This window comes from Oryx dammah, unplaced genomic scaffold, assembly GCF_014754425.2.
Source record: "Oryx dammah isolate SB20612 unplaced genomic scaffold, SCBI_Odam_1.1 HiC_scaffold_23, whole genome shotgun sequence".
NCBI classification, from domain to species: domain Eukaryota; kingdom Metazoa; phylum Chordata; class Mammalia; order Artiodactyla; family Bovidae; genus Oryx; species Oryx dammah.
In genome coordinates this window covers 110,147,780-110,162,330 of record NW_024070207.1, presented here as the reverse complement: position 1 = coordinate 110,162,330, position 14,551 = coordinate 110,147,780, and the positions used below count along the sequence as shown (strand labels likewise).

General features: G+C 43.2%; 1 protein-coding gene across 2 annotated transcripts in view; it reads left to right on the top strand.

The window, feature by feature from the left end:
* The window catches only part of PDK3 (pyruvate dehydrogenase kinase 3), a 79,678-nt gene that overhangs the window by 17,236 nt on the left and 47,891 nt on the right, over positions 1-14,551 (top strand). For both annotated transcript variants that reach the window (XM_040266646.1, XM_040266648.1), the window contains exons 2-3: positions 8,812-8,953; positions 13,475-13,546. In XM_040266646.1, the coding sequence (XP_040122580.1) occupies positions 8,812-8,953; positions 13,475-13,546 (214 nt within the window). The remainder of the gene's footprint in view (positions 1-8,811; positions 8,954-13,474; positions 13,547-14,551) is intronic.

Genomic DNA, 14,551 nt, shown 5'->3' with positions numbered 1-14,551 from the left:
GCAAAAAGAGGATTCTTCTCTAAAGACGCTGAATGAACTGTTTAAGGTGAATAAGGGAAGCTGGTATGGTGTTAGGACCCCACCAAAAAGACCTATGTAATCCATGAGGTGTTTGGGGTGCTTCCTTAGTCATTAGGCTGCCTCACTGAGTAAGCAAGGGCTACCTGCCATCTGAGGAGAGCCCAGAGCGAGAGAAACTAAAATGCCAAAAAATGACTCCAAAGAAAACAAATTGAGGTAGTAGAAGAGTACTTTGAAGTGTAATTTGAGAAATAAATCATCTTCTACACCTGTTGATGAACATCTTAGAGGACAGATGGCACTGTACAAAGATGGCCATGACGATGCTGTTCTATGATGTGCCCTTGCCAGCCTTCCACCAAGTGGGCGGTGGTCGGAAGAGGAGGTCTGGTCTCCTACCCCTGGAGCCTGGGCAAGCTATGGCTGCTTAGACCATTTGAGTGTGACAGAAGGGGACTAGCAGTGTGACTTCTGTGGCAGGGTCATAAAAGGCCATGCAGCCTCTGCCTTTTTTATGGAAGCCATCCCAGAATCCAGCTAGCCCAAGGCCGCCATACTGTGAGGAGGCCCTTGGAGGGGCCACCAGAAGATGCTCCAGTGGGCTGTCTCCTTCTTCAAGTAGTCGGCTGAAGCCTTGTGAGCGGGAAGCCTTCAGATGCTTTCAGCTCCCAACAGTCCAGTCACTCCCCCGATGTTTAAGTTTTCCCAGCTGAGGTTCCAGAGCAGCCTTACCTCCTGTGTCCTTTCTGAATTCCTGACCCACAGCATCTGTGAGCATAATAAAATAGACATTGGGCTGAGAGAAATAGTATGATAGCTGGCTGTTGTGTGGCTCAGATGGTAAAGAATCCGCCTGCAATGCAGGAGACCAGGGTTCAATTCCTGGGTTAGGAAGATCCCCTGGAATAGGGAAAGGCTACCCACTCCAGTATTCTGGCCTGGAGAAGTTCATAGACTGTCTAGTCCATGGGGTTGCAAAGAGTCAGACATTACTGAGCGACTTTTACTTTCACTTGACTATTGTTGGGGCATTGAGTTTGGTAGGGAATGAGGTGTGTGTGAAATACCTGATCTTTGACTCTTTGGCTCTGAAGTTTCTGGCTTGCTGTTAGTAATAATAACCCAAATGGTCCAGCCTAGAGTGGACTCAGCCTCAAGTTTGGTAGATCTCAAACCCACTACCTATCTTGATCTCTTGAAATTCAGGAGTATGTTTTCCCAAAGGAAAACAAACTTCCCAGGCAGTGAAATAATACTTTTGGACATGGAGTAAAACAGACATTTTCAAAGTGTGTGTGTGTGTGTGCGCTCGGTCAGATGGTCTGGCTCTTTGTGACTCCATGGACTGTAGCCCGCCAGGCTCCTCTGTCCATGGAATGTTCCAGACAAGAATTTCCTACTGCAGGATATCTTCCCGATCCAGGGATCGAACCTGTGTCTCTTGTGTTTCCTGCATTTTCAGGCAGATTCTTTACTACTAGCGCCACCTGGGAAGCCCAAAGTATAAATAAAGCTAGAACGAGTGGGGAGGGATTCTTTTGAAGGATATTTACAATCGTTTGGTAGCTCTCCACTGTTTCTTTGGAAGGACTGTTCAGTTAATCATTGCTTATAGCTCTGGTAAGTTCTAAAATAAATTACCTATCTTAAAATTCAGTGTTTTCAACAGATTGAAATCTTATAAATACAACTGAAGAAAAACAAAAAAGATTCCCCTGAAATATTATTTTGTCACTTATATTTTACCCATTTTAATGTTGTTGTTGTTCACTCACTAAGTCGTGTCTGAATCTTTGCAACCTCATGAACTTTAGCATGCCAGGCTTCCCTGTCCTTCGCTATCTCCCTGAGCTTGCTCAGGCTCATGTCCATTGAAGTCAGTGATTCCATCCAACCATCTCATCCTCTGTCGTCCACTTCTCCTCCTGCCCTCAGTCTCTCCCAGCATCAGGGTCTTTTCCAATGAGTCAGCTCTTTGCATCAGGTGGCCAAAGGATTGGAGCTTCAGCATCAGTCCTTCTAATGAATATATTCAGGGTTGATTCCCTTTAGGATTGACTGGTTTGATCTCCTTGCCGTCCAAGGGACTCTCAAGAGTCTTCTCCAACACCACAGTTCAAAGGCAGTTCTTTGGTGCTCAGCCTTCTTTATGGTTCAACTCTCACATCCATACATGACTACTGGAAAAACCATAGCTTTGACTAGACGGACCTTTGTCGGCAAAGTGATGTCTCTCATTTTTAATATGTTGTCAGGTTTGTCATAGCTTTTCTTCCAAGGAGCAAGCATCTTTTAATTTCATTGTTCCAGTCACCATGGGCAGTGATTTTGGAGTGCAGGAAAATGAAATCTGTTAGTGTTTCCACTTTCTTATTTGCCATGAAGTGATGGGACCAGATGCTATGATCTTAGTTTTTTGAATGTTGAGTTTTAAGCCAGCTTTTTCACTCCTCTTTCACCTTGAATGTGAAGTCAAGTGGGCCTTAGGAAGCATCACTACGAACAAAGCTAGTGGAGGTGATGGAATTCCGGTTGAGCTATTTCAAATCCTGAAAGATGATGCTGTGAAAGTGCTGGACTCAATATGCCAGCAAATTTGGAAAATTCAGCAGTGGCCACGGGACTGGAAAAGGTCGGTTTTCATTCCAATCCCAAAGAAAGGCAATGCCAAAGAGTGCTCAAACTACCACACAATTGCACTCATCTCACACGCTAGTAAAGTAATGCTCAAAAATTCTCCAAGTTAGGCTTCAACAATACATGAACCGCGAACTTCCAGATGTTCAAGCTGGTTTTAGAAAAGGCAGAGGAACCAGAGATCAAATTGCCAACATCCGCTGGATCATCAAAAAAGCAAGAGAGTTCCAGAAAAACATCTATTTCTGCTTTATTGACTATGCCAAAGCCTTTGACTGTGTGGCTTACAATAAACTGTGGAAAATTCTGAAAGAGATGGGAATACCAGACCCCCTGACCTGCGTCTTGAAAAAGCTGTACGCAGGTCAGGAAGCAACAGTTAGAACTGGACATGGAACAACAGACTGGTTCCAAATAGGAAAAGGAGTACATCAGGGCTGTATATTGTCACCCTGCTTATTTAACTTATATGCAGTGTACATCATGAGAAACGCTGGACTGGAGGAAGCACAAGCTGGAATCAAGATTGCCGGGAGAAATATCAATAACCTCAGATATGCAGATGACACCACTGTTATGGCAGAAAGTGAAGAAGAACTAAAGAGTCTGTTGATGAAAGTGAAAGAGGAGAGTGACAAAGTTGGCTTAAAACTCAACATTCAGAAAACGAAGATGATGGCATCCGGTCCCTTCACTTTATGGCAAATAGATGGGGAAACAGTGTTAGACTTTATTTTTTTGGGCTCCAAAATCACTGCAGATGGTGATTGCAGCCATGAAATTAAAAGACGCTTACTCCTTGGAAGAAAAGTTATGACCAACCTAGATAGCATATTAAAAAGCAGAGATATTACTTTGCCAACAAAGGTCTGTCTTGTCAAAGTTATAGTTTCTCCAGGAGTCATGTATGGATGTGAGAGTTGGACTGTAAAGAAAGCTGAGTGCCAAAGAAGTGATGCTTTTGAACCGTGGTGTTGGTGAAGACTCTTGAGAGTCCCTTGGACAGCAAGGAGATCCAACCAGTCCATCCTAAAGGAGACCAGTCCTGTATATTCATTGGAAGGACTGATGTTGAAGCTGAAACTCCAATACTTTGGCCACCTGATGCGAAGAGCTGACTCATTAGAAAAGACCCTGATGCTGGGAAAGATTGAGGGCAGGAGGAAAAGGGGATGACAGAGGATGAGATGGTTGGATGGCATCACCGACTCAATGGACATGAGTTTGGATGAAGTCCGGGAGTTGGTGATGCACAGGGAGGCCAGGCGTGCTGCAGTTCATGGGGTCGCAAAGAGTCGGACATGACTGAGCAACTGAACTGAAGAGGCTCTTTAGTTCCTCTTCGCTTTCTGCCATTAATTTGGTATCATGTGCATATCTGAGATTGTTGATATTTCTCTCAGCAGTATTGATTCCAGCTTGTGATTCATCCATCCCAGCATTTCACATGATGTACTCTGCATGTAAGTTAAATAAGCAGGGTGACAATGTACAGCCTTGACGTACTCCTTTCCCAATTTTGAACCAGTCTGTTGTTCTGTGTCCAGTTCTAACATGGTTAGTGGTAAAAATGCATTGTAAATGCAAACATTTAATTAATATTTAGAAAAAGCAGCATTATCAGAATGAGCTGATCATTCTGTTGGATTTTGGTGCCTTGCTGCTAATTTTTCTATTTTTGCCTTGCTTTTCCATTCTCTGATTCCCTTGCTTTGGTTCCCAGAACATCTCCCACCAAGTAGTAAAGCTGAAAGATGTGGATAAAGATAGCCTTTAAGTAATCCAGACAGGAGACTACATTTTGGGGAGGCATGTGCTCAGCCCTATGCTTTAATTATCAGATCACTCCATTAACTGAAGAAATAATAATTTTTTCCTACTTGCTGTAAATTGGTCGAAAAGAGGATTAGAGATTCACCAGAAATATAGGCCATAGTGGAAACCAGAGAAAGAATAATCAGTCAGTACTCTTGCTCTCAGAAGGGCTGGTCAAATGCTGCTTTCTTATTGGTGACCATCACTTATTGGTGACCGTGTTAAATCAGAAGTCATTTATGGGAAAAGTCATTTGTGTTTCTGTGTCTGTTTATCCTGTCTCTTAGTGAATTGGAAAGCTCTTTGGAACCTTTCTAGACAGAGCAATCACATTTTTTTGCAAATGTAGTAACTGTCTCCAACTTCTCAATGAAAGGATGAAGTATGAAAACCAAACAGAAGAGAATTAAACGGTCATCAAAAAAGAAGGAAAAGTTGAAGAAATACACGAGTGTATTTAAGTTCATAAAATGAGAATTTTCCATGCCTCTCACCCAATGCTGCTTCTTCATTTTCTGAACTAATACTAGGGAAAGATTTAATCGGTAAATTTGAATAAGATGAAGTCCATGGAGGAATGCAGAATAAAAATAGAAAATCAAAATTAAGGAATGTGGAGAAGCCAAGTAAGCAGGGAAAAAATGAAGTCAAATGACTGGGAAGAATAAGTGGAAAATACTCAGTATGCCAGAAGCCTTAGAAAAACACAACCCTTTTGAGAGGACATTGAATTAAAACCCAAAGTGTCTTTTTGGTAACTTAACTGAAAAAAAAATGGTTGAAACCCTTTGATTTAAAGTGAGTATTTAATATTAACACACAGGACAAAAAACTTTGAAGAGGAAAACCACGGAAAGGTTAAAAAAATCAGGCATTCCATATATATTTTTAGGCTTGCTAATTAACTAACGATAAAAGACATCCCCCTGTTTAAGCTGATGTATAATTAAGGTATCCAAGTACAAAGAATTCATCTCTGAAGCTAAATTAGAATGTAGGAGGCAAAACCTGAGATTTTTGCAGGTACTCTTTAAAAAAAAAAAACAAACTTCTGAAAGTATTCTCTATTCTTGGAGTAAATCATTGAGAAGCTTCCATAGGTGAGGCACTCCAGTCAGTGCCATGGGGGTGGGGGATGGGTATACAGACAAATAAGATTTCTTTCAACACTAGTTTATGAAAGGCTGATCATCTAGGAAGGCTAGAATCAATGCTTCCTGAAATTTGGTTATTTCAGGCCACGCCCTGTAGTTAGTTGCCCTCTAGTTAGTGCAGAGTTGACCAATGCAAGCCTCAAGGCTTTTGTTTAGGAAGAAAAGAAAAGTGAGTGGCAGGGACACAGAACATACTTTAATCCTTTTTAATCCTTTTTTAATTACATAGAATCATCAAATGAGCACAGGCGACCTCGCTGAACGGGAATGCAGTCCCGCTCACGGGGCTTAGCATCAGTCCGTTTGATCTGGTACCCTGTGGCCTCGGGCTGTTGTGCTTTCTACCATCCGGTGTTATTAGTGATTGTGCTTTAATGAGTCCCCTCTTCTCAATTTAAAAAACCTGTTCATGTGAAATGTTAAGCACTTTTTAACCCTCGCTGCAACCTCTGTGAGCTCCGTCCCATTCTTAGACGTGTCCTGACACTTGGTGGCATTCGTGAAGCCAGTGGGCGCTCAGGATTTAAACCCAAATCTATCTCTGGGATCTGATCTTGGCATTACTCTTCTGCAGGCTCTGTCACCTTTGATCTCAATTCTGAAATCCACAAAACTTGACAAATGGAAGTTCTTTTTACATACCCTTGGTGCTCAAACTCAGTCTGTGGTGAAAGCTGGCCTGAAGTGGCTTGGGGCATGATCCTCCCTGCTCAGTGTGGATGTTCACAGGTTGTACTGCACTTGTGTCTGTGTAGACTGGACTCTTTCTTGCAGCGGATGTATTTTTTTTAACTTCCTAAAATCTGAAAACCTTTCCACTCAGAAGCCATCTAGCCCTGTGGGTTTCCAGAACAGATGTGAACCTGATCACCCCTTGTCACCTGGCAGCTGCCAGCCCATTGTCACCTCTCCTGAGCCTCCCTCTCCTCCTGCTTCCCACCGCCCCACCACTGTGCGGTTCATCTGCGGCTCCTTGTGCTGTGGGCAAGGCGACTTAAGCAGGTCAACTTTTGTTGCCCCCAAAACTCAGATAGAATACCGAGGTCATGCTGATAACTTCCAGTTCCAGTTCAACACCACAGGGTTCTCACTCTTTCCCATTCCCTAACTTCCTTCTCCAAGGAGAACATCATCGTTTCTTTTGTGTTTTTTTTTTTTTTTTAAAGAAAATGTCCTTTCTATATAACCAGGACACAAACTATTTCTCCTGGTACATGCAAATGTGCATGCCCATTTTAATTTAGATAATAGGTCCTTCATTTTATAATGAGATTCACCACAAGTTGTTTTGAAATATCAGCATTTTTAATGCACTTGGATGAACAATGGTTCATCCATAAAGATTATATTTATGCAGAACATTTCAAGAATGATTTATATATATATATATATAATCTGAAGCAAAGCAGCCTGAATCATTGTGTTAATCATCTAAGGCCAGATAAATGTGTGTTGAGTAAGTGTTGGAAGGTCATTGCTGAGATGCTACACTTCTCTTCCTTTTCGGAGTATTTCCCTTAGGAGCAAAGGGAAAAGCAGAATTATTGATTAATTAAAGATTTATTGGAGGCCTTCAATATACTACTCACTTAGAATGAGGAAAGTGAGGGATGGGTTAAGACTTTACTATTTTATTCTGACTTTTCTGGAAATGGAGAAGGGGGCAGGGGGCATTAGGCAGAAGAGGTTCTGCAGATGAGCCTCAAAAGTGGGTTCTTTTATTACCAGTCTCACTTGCTGAGGACAGGAAAGGAAGAAACCAGAACTGGGCTAGAAGTGTTAGAATGGGTTTACTTCTGAACCTCTAATTTGCTGCCTCATCATAGGCAGAAGAAAGTGGAGAGTTTGGAGGTGAGCCCTGCTTCCTTCTCTCCAGGCCTGGCCCTGAGGTGGCCCATTTCCTAGCGGCCTGCAGGGGACATGGGGCAGGCCTATCCAATCTTGAGGGAGTTTGGCCGGACCTGTAAGTATCACAGAGGACAGAAGAACTAACATTCACTCAACACTTGGCTCTGTATCAGGCTCTGTACATGTTGTCACATGTCGTCTTTATAAAAATGGATGTCTCATCCCTATTCTACAGATTAAGGCAGCTGAAACTCAGAAGTTAAGAAGCTTAAGAAGGGTTTCCCACCCCCCACAAGGGCAGAGTTGAGGCTGAAGCACATTTCTGTCCCCAGAGCTCCTGTCCTTACTGTCACATCCTCGCTGGATTTACAGCAGGGTGAGGCTTGGGAGCAAGACCAATCATGGAACTGCTGGGGTCACATGGCAGCCAGGGAAGGGGCTCGGGGTCTCCTCTTTCACGTGGCCTGGTATCTTTTCTCTCACTGTGCCACCACTCCACTGCTGAGGGCACCTGTGAGCTGGCTTCTTGGGCACCTCCTGAGTCGTGTGTCTCAGTCAGACCCAGGGTCTGTGGCTGCTTTCTGGTCCTGAGAGAAACATGTTTGAAGAAAGTGTTAGGAAGCAGTCGACCCACAGTAGGTGAATGTCTGTGGAATGAATGGGTTTGCTGCCTTCTGGAAACCCCTGTGAACAGGAGTGGATTTACACGTTCTCCTAGTTTTCTATTTGGCAGTTTTCCCACTGGGTTTATTTGAAAACAAATTCCGATTATATCCCAGGTCACTTTTCTTTTCCGCCACTGAGAACACTAGGGATGTATTTGTGCGGAGGAAAAAAACATAGCTTTCGAGGTGGCCTCTTGGAATAAACGCTCCTTTTCTATTCTAATTAAATTATTTTCTTAAGCTTGCTATTTCAGAGGATAAAGATTTAACTAGAGACTGCAGGGTTACTTAATGTTTTCTTCCCAGCCAGTCACTGGGCTACCATGCTGCTGCTGCTAAGTCACTTCAGTCGTGTCCAACTCTGTGCGACCCCATAGACGGCAGCCCACCAGGCTGCCCCGTCCCTGGGATTCTCCAGGCAAGAACACTGGAGGGGGTTGCCATTTCCTTCTCCAATGCATGAAATGAAAAGTGAAAGGGAAGTCGCTTAGTCGTGTCCGACCCTCAGAGACCCCATGGACTGCAGCCTCCCAGGCTCCTCCGTCCATGGGATTTTCCAGGCAAGAGGAATGGAGTGGGGTGCCATTGCCTTCTCCGGGCTACCATGAGAACCCTTTATTATTCCATCTGTTAGGGTATAAAGTCACGGAACATTTTTCATCTGTTAATAGGGAGAGATAATGCGTGTGAGAAAACTTCATATATGTTCCTACGAAAGGAGCTTCCTGTGCGCCTGGCTAACACAATGAGAGAAGTTAATCTTCTGCCGGAGAACTTGCTTAACCGCCCTTCTGTGGGATTGGTTCAGAGCTGGTAAGTACATAGTGTGGGGCAGATGGCTCTACCCAGAATGCTCAGAACATTTGACATTGGGACCATTCTCCCTAAAGTACACATACTGCTTCCTGTGGGTATGACTCATTCAGGATAGCTGGATTTCTTAGGTAATTAAAGGGCTTTTTTTTTTTTTTTAATTATCCTAAGGAAAATGCTTTTAACTGTATGAGACACTTCTTTGACTTTTCAATTTTTTTCTGGTTATGAATCTGAATTTTCAAGTAATTGAGAGTTTTAAGTTTTTTTCTTTTTGATGCAGACCATTTTTAAAGTCGGTTGAATTTGTTACAGCATTGCTTCTGTTGCATGTTTTAGGTTTTTGGCCCTGAGTCATGTGGAATCTTAGCTCCCCGACCAGGGACTGAACCCACACCCCCTACATTGGAAGGCAAAGTCTTAACCGCTGGACCACCAGTGAAGTCCCAAGTTTTTCTGAGGGGGAGGGGTGGTGGTGGAGAAATCTCAAGACAGTGTATAATTGTCCTAAGGGAAATAACTTCTCAACTGTACCAGGCATTTTCTTGACTTAAAATTTTTTCGGTTATAAATGTGATTTTTCATTGGGAAAAAGAGAAGTGAAGAAAATTATGGAAAGAATACCAATGCAGTGGCCCCTGTGAGCAGGTCTCCCAATTCTTTCTTTGACTAGGGGAATGTTGTTACTTTAATCCAGTCTCCGTCATGGTTTTTTCTCTTTTTCCTTTTAAAAAAGTTTTTGGAAGATCATATTTATTTTAGGACAAATTAAGTCATTTGAAGGGGAATGTCCCAAGTGAAAAAGATCAGCCACCTGCTATGCTGCATCTGCCCCATGAAAACTCTGAAAAATCTTTAACAGGATAACTTAATGTGATGCTTAAAGCACGTGCTGTCTAATTGAGGAAATTGAGTTTGTGACTGAACTGCCCACTCAGTAGGCAGAGTGTGAGGCAGTGGCTGAATGGTAGGAGGGAAGACCAGGTGGTGTATTTTTAGAAAGGGATTTACATGGAAATGCTTGCATGTCTCCTCTGTATTCTCCAAGCAGAGAGCAAGTCCCCATGGAGAAAGCTGGAGGAGTGCATGAGGCTGGATACAAGGAGGTGGCTAGAGGGTTAATGGAGACCGGGCTACTGGAGGATGGCCACTTACCAGTCATTCCTCAGTAATGCTGGTTATAGTACATTCTTAGCGTTGAGAATGAGTCATCTGAGAAGCAGTCTGTGGGTGGTCTTAGAGGTACAGTATTCAGTTCCCTCTCCCAGACAGGCAGCCATGGCTGGCGCAGCGGACCCAGGACCCAGGATAGCTCAGAGAGGCAGCGACCTTGGCTTCCATCTCAGAGTCACTTGGATTTTGCCCTGAATTCATAGCTTGTTTTAGAAGCAGCAAGTATTATGCTTGCTTGCATGAGACTTTCTTATTGCTCTTGAGACCATGATAAGAGATTTTCCATCATGAAGTATATAAGCACTATTAGGGGCCTGCTACTGGGCTGGAAATTCTGGGTAGGCTAGCTATCTTTCAATATTACTGTATCACCCTGATCTCGGAATCCAGTTCAGGAGCATGCGTCGTCTTGATCTGTCGTTTCCTTTTCTTTTCGAAAGCGAATCTTAAGTATACTGGGCTGTGAAACTCACCTGAGTCAAGTGTGTTCTCCGTGTCTTCTTGACTTGCAGGCTGAGAAGCTCAGCATAACTTTGACCTCTTTCCACTTATAACATCTTTTTAAATGACATCCCCTTCTGTAAGGATGGTGTGCCAGCCTGAAAATCTGCTGACATGTGGCAGGCCTGAGGGCATCACTGTGGATGGCTGACTGTGGCCTCTTAGGATGGCTTGACCTAATGATTTTAACAGTGTCTAATTCATAGCCTTAAATGCCCAGAAACCATATTAAAAAATTATCCTGAGATGAACATGCTTTAGTATCATGCATTGTCACAAAGTTCAGGTGAGGCTGATTAATAAGACGTCATTCCTGTTTATATGTTTATAAGCTAAACAGTCATGTTTAGTTGTTGGCATGCCCTCATCCTCTATCCAAAGCAGAAGAGTAGGATTAGTAGTAATTAGTTACTAAAAATAATTAGGATAAGGGGTAATTTGTTCAGACATGTTCAGACCCAAAGCAGAGCTCACACACTTCTAAGTAATTGGACTCTCTGAATCACATTATATCCTCCATTCTCCAGATCTATATTGGACACATTATAGTCAGCTGGCACTGACTGAGATATGTTGGTATTCCTAATCAACAACAGGACCTGTTTCAAAGGGCGTAAAAGAGGCTAGATGGGGAAACAGTGAAAACGGTGACAGACTTTATTTTGGGGGGCTCCAAAATCACTGCAGATGGTGATTGCAGCCATGAAATTAAAAGACACATACTCCTTGGAAGGAAAGTTATGACCAACCTAGACAGCATATTAAAAAGCAGAGACATTACTTTGTCAACAAAGGTCCGTCTAGTCAAGGCTATGGTTTTTCCAGTGGTCATGTATGGATGTGAGAGTTGGACTGTAAAAAAAGCTGAGCACCGAAGAATTGATGCTTTTGAACTGTGGTATTGGAGAAGACTCTTGAGAGTCCCTTAGACTGCAAGGAAATCCAACCCGTCCATCCTAAAGGAAATCAGTCCTGGGTGTTCATTGGAAGGACTGATGTTGAAGCTGAAACTCCAATACTTTGGCCACCTGATGCAAAGAACTGACTCATTTGAAAAGACTCTGATTCTGGGAAAGGTTGAAGATGGAGGAGAAGGGGACGACAGAGGATGAGCTGGTTGGATGGCATCACTGACTCAATGTTGAGTTTGGGTAAACTCCCAGAGTTGGTGATGGACAGGGAGGCCTGGCATGCTGCAGTCCATGGGTTCACAGAGTTGGACACGACTGAGCAACTGAACTGAGAAGAGGCATTCTTTCTCCTCCATGTACATGTTGATGAATTTAGGTTAACTCTGAGAAGGAATCTTCTTTATTTCTGATTCTAACTTCTTAGCATCCTTTTCAGGATCACACACTTGCTTATTAAATATTCTGCACTTTTTTTTGGTAATCAAACTATAGACTTGTGTCCCAGTTAAGATATGTGTATTAGCAAGTTAGCAGAAAATCCAACTAAGCCTGACTGAAGCAATAAATGGTAACTAAGATCCTCCCATAGGATGACCTTTTGGAGTTGGTGTAATTCAGAGTCACGAGATTTTCAAGGTCCTACTTTCCATAGGGTTGACTTCATTCAGTTCAGCTCAGTCACTCAGTCCTGTCCGACTCTTTGCAACTCCGTGGACTGTAGCAGGCCAGGTTTCCCTGTCCATCACCAACTCCTGGAGCTTGTTCAAACTCACGTCCATCGAGTTGGTGATGCCATCCAACTGTCTTGTCCTCTGTCCTGACTGGATTTTCTCCTGGTGACAGAATAGCTGCAGCAGTTCCAGGCTTTATATCCATGCACCTCTCTCCCAAAGACCACCAGCAAATCTGCTCTAATTTTAGTGGCCTGAATTGAGGCTCCATTCTTGAGCCAACCCCCTGAGTTCAAGGGAATGCAGTGCAGTGACAGGCTTAGACCAGGACTATCAGACTAATTAGGAATTAGTGACAAGAGGAATAGGATTACCCAGAGGAAAACTGGCCACTCAGGAGCTCTGCATAGTATCAGCTTCCCCTGAAGCACTTGGGTTCCATGGGAGAGCGAGGGGATTGGATGGATACCTGGGTGGAAATTTAAGGTACTCTAAGGCTTATGACCAACCTAGATAGCATATTGAAAAGCAGAGACATTACCTTGCCAACAAAGGTCCGTCTAGTCAAGGTATGGTTTTTCCAGTGGTCATGTATGGATGTGAGAGTTGGACTGTGAAGAAAGCTGAGCACTGAAGAATTGATGCTTTTGAACTGTGTTGTTGAAGACTCTTGAGAGTCCCTTGGACTGCAAGGAGATCCAACCAGTCCATTCTGAAGGAGATCAGCCCTGGGATTTCTTTGGAAGGAATGATACTTAAGCTGAAACTCCAGTACTTTGGCCACCTCATGTGAAGAGTTGACTCATTGGAAAAGACCCTGATTCTGGGAGGGATTGGGGGCAGGAGGAGAAGGGGACAACAGAGGATGAGATGGCCGGATGGCATCACTGACTCGATGGACGTGAGTCTGAGTGAACTCCAGGAGTTAGTGATGGACAGGGAGGCCTGGCATGCTGCGATTCATGGGGTCGCAGAGAGTCAGACATGACTGAGTGACTGAACTGAACTGAAGGCTTCCCTGGTGGCTCAGACGGTAAAGAATCCTCCTGCAATGCGGGAGACCTGGGTTCGATTCCTGGGGTGGGAAGATTCCCTGGAGAAGGGAATGGCTACCCACTCCAGTATTCTGGCCTAGAAAATTCCATGGACTGAATAGTCCATTGGGGCCACAAAGAGTTGGACATGACTGAACTGGCTGGTGACAAAGGAAGAGGGGAAGGAGGCTGGATGTTGGGTAGGCAACTAACACAGTATCTCTTTTTCAGGTATATGCAGAGTTTTCTTGAACTTCTAGAATATGAAAATAAGAGCCCTGAAGATCCTCAGGTCTTGGATAAGTAAGTAGGATAGCAAACTTACCTGAAAGTCAAAAAAATGTTTTGGTAAATGGAACTCATGTCACTGAGAGCCAAGAAGTACAAGTGGGATGGAGGCATTAGGTTTCTTAATGGGTAACAGCTCAACATTGCAGTTTTTAATTAATTTTAATTGGAGGATAATTACTTTACAATATTGTGATGGTTTTTGCTGTATATCAACTTGAATCCGCCACAGGTATACATGTGTGTCTCTTCCCCCACCCATCCTGAACCCCCTTCCCACCTCCCTCCCCACTCTATAAACTCGAGCTAAGAATTTAACTAGTACCAGGAGACCTTTCAAATTACACCTCATGATCTAATTCTTAGTATTTGTGCTTCTTTCTGGTGAACTGGTGCTGGGCACCGACTGTAAATATTGCAGTAAATGTTCCACCTAGTGGTAGTTTTAAGAATGCACTGACCTCTGTGTATACATGAGTTTATGTACTTAGTCCCTTATGATTTGTTTTTAAAGTTTGAATGCAGTAATTACATTTGAGCTCAGAGAAAAGATAATGCTTTTATTCTGGAGAAGCATAAAAGTATGCTATTAACATAACTCTTCTGAATTCTATTGCTGCTATTAGGCACGGAGACTGCTAACTTTGCATGCTGATGGGAAATATTTCCAGTTGTTCTTTTTCATTTAACCAGAAAACACCCAGCTCTGAGTGTGTTTTTTTCTCCCGCCAAGAGAAATTGGGACCTCTTCCCATTATTTTTCTACTCTTTCACGTACCCATCATTGAATGCATTTGGCAGGCCCGTTGTGCTGGGGAATTTCTAAGTAGAAACCTGGCCCACATCATTGTGACAACCAAATGCCTTACGTGTAGGTGTTCCATAAAAAGAACTAAGAAATATCACATTACATAAGTGACCTTAGCTTGAGGCATTTAACCCAGCTGTCTTAATTCACAGATAAGAAAAATGAGGTACAAGATGGGAAGTGACTTCCCCAAGATTGTAACATCAGTTTGG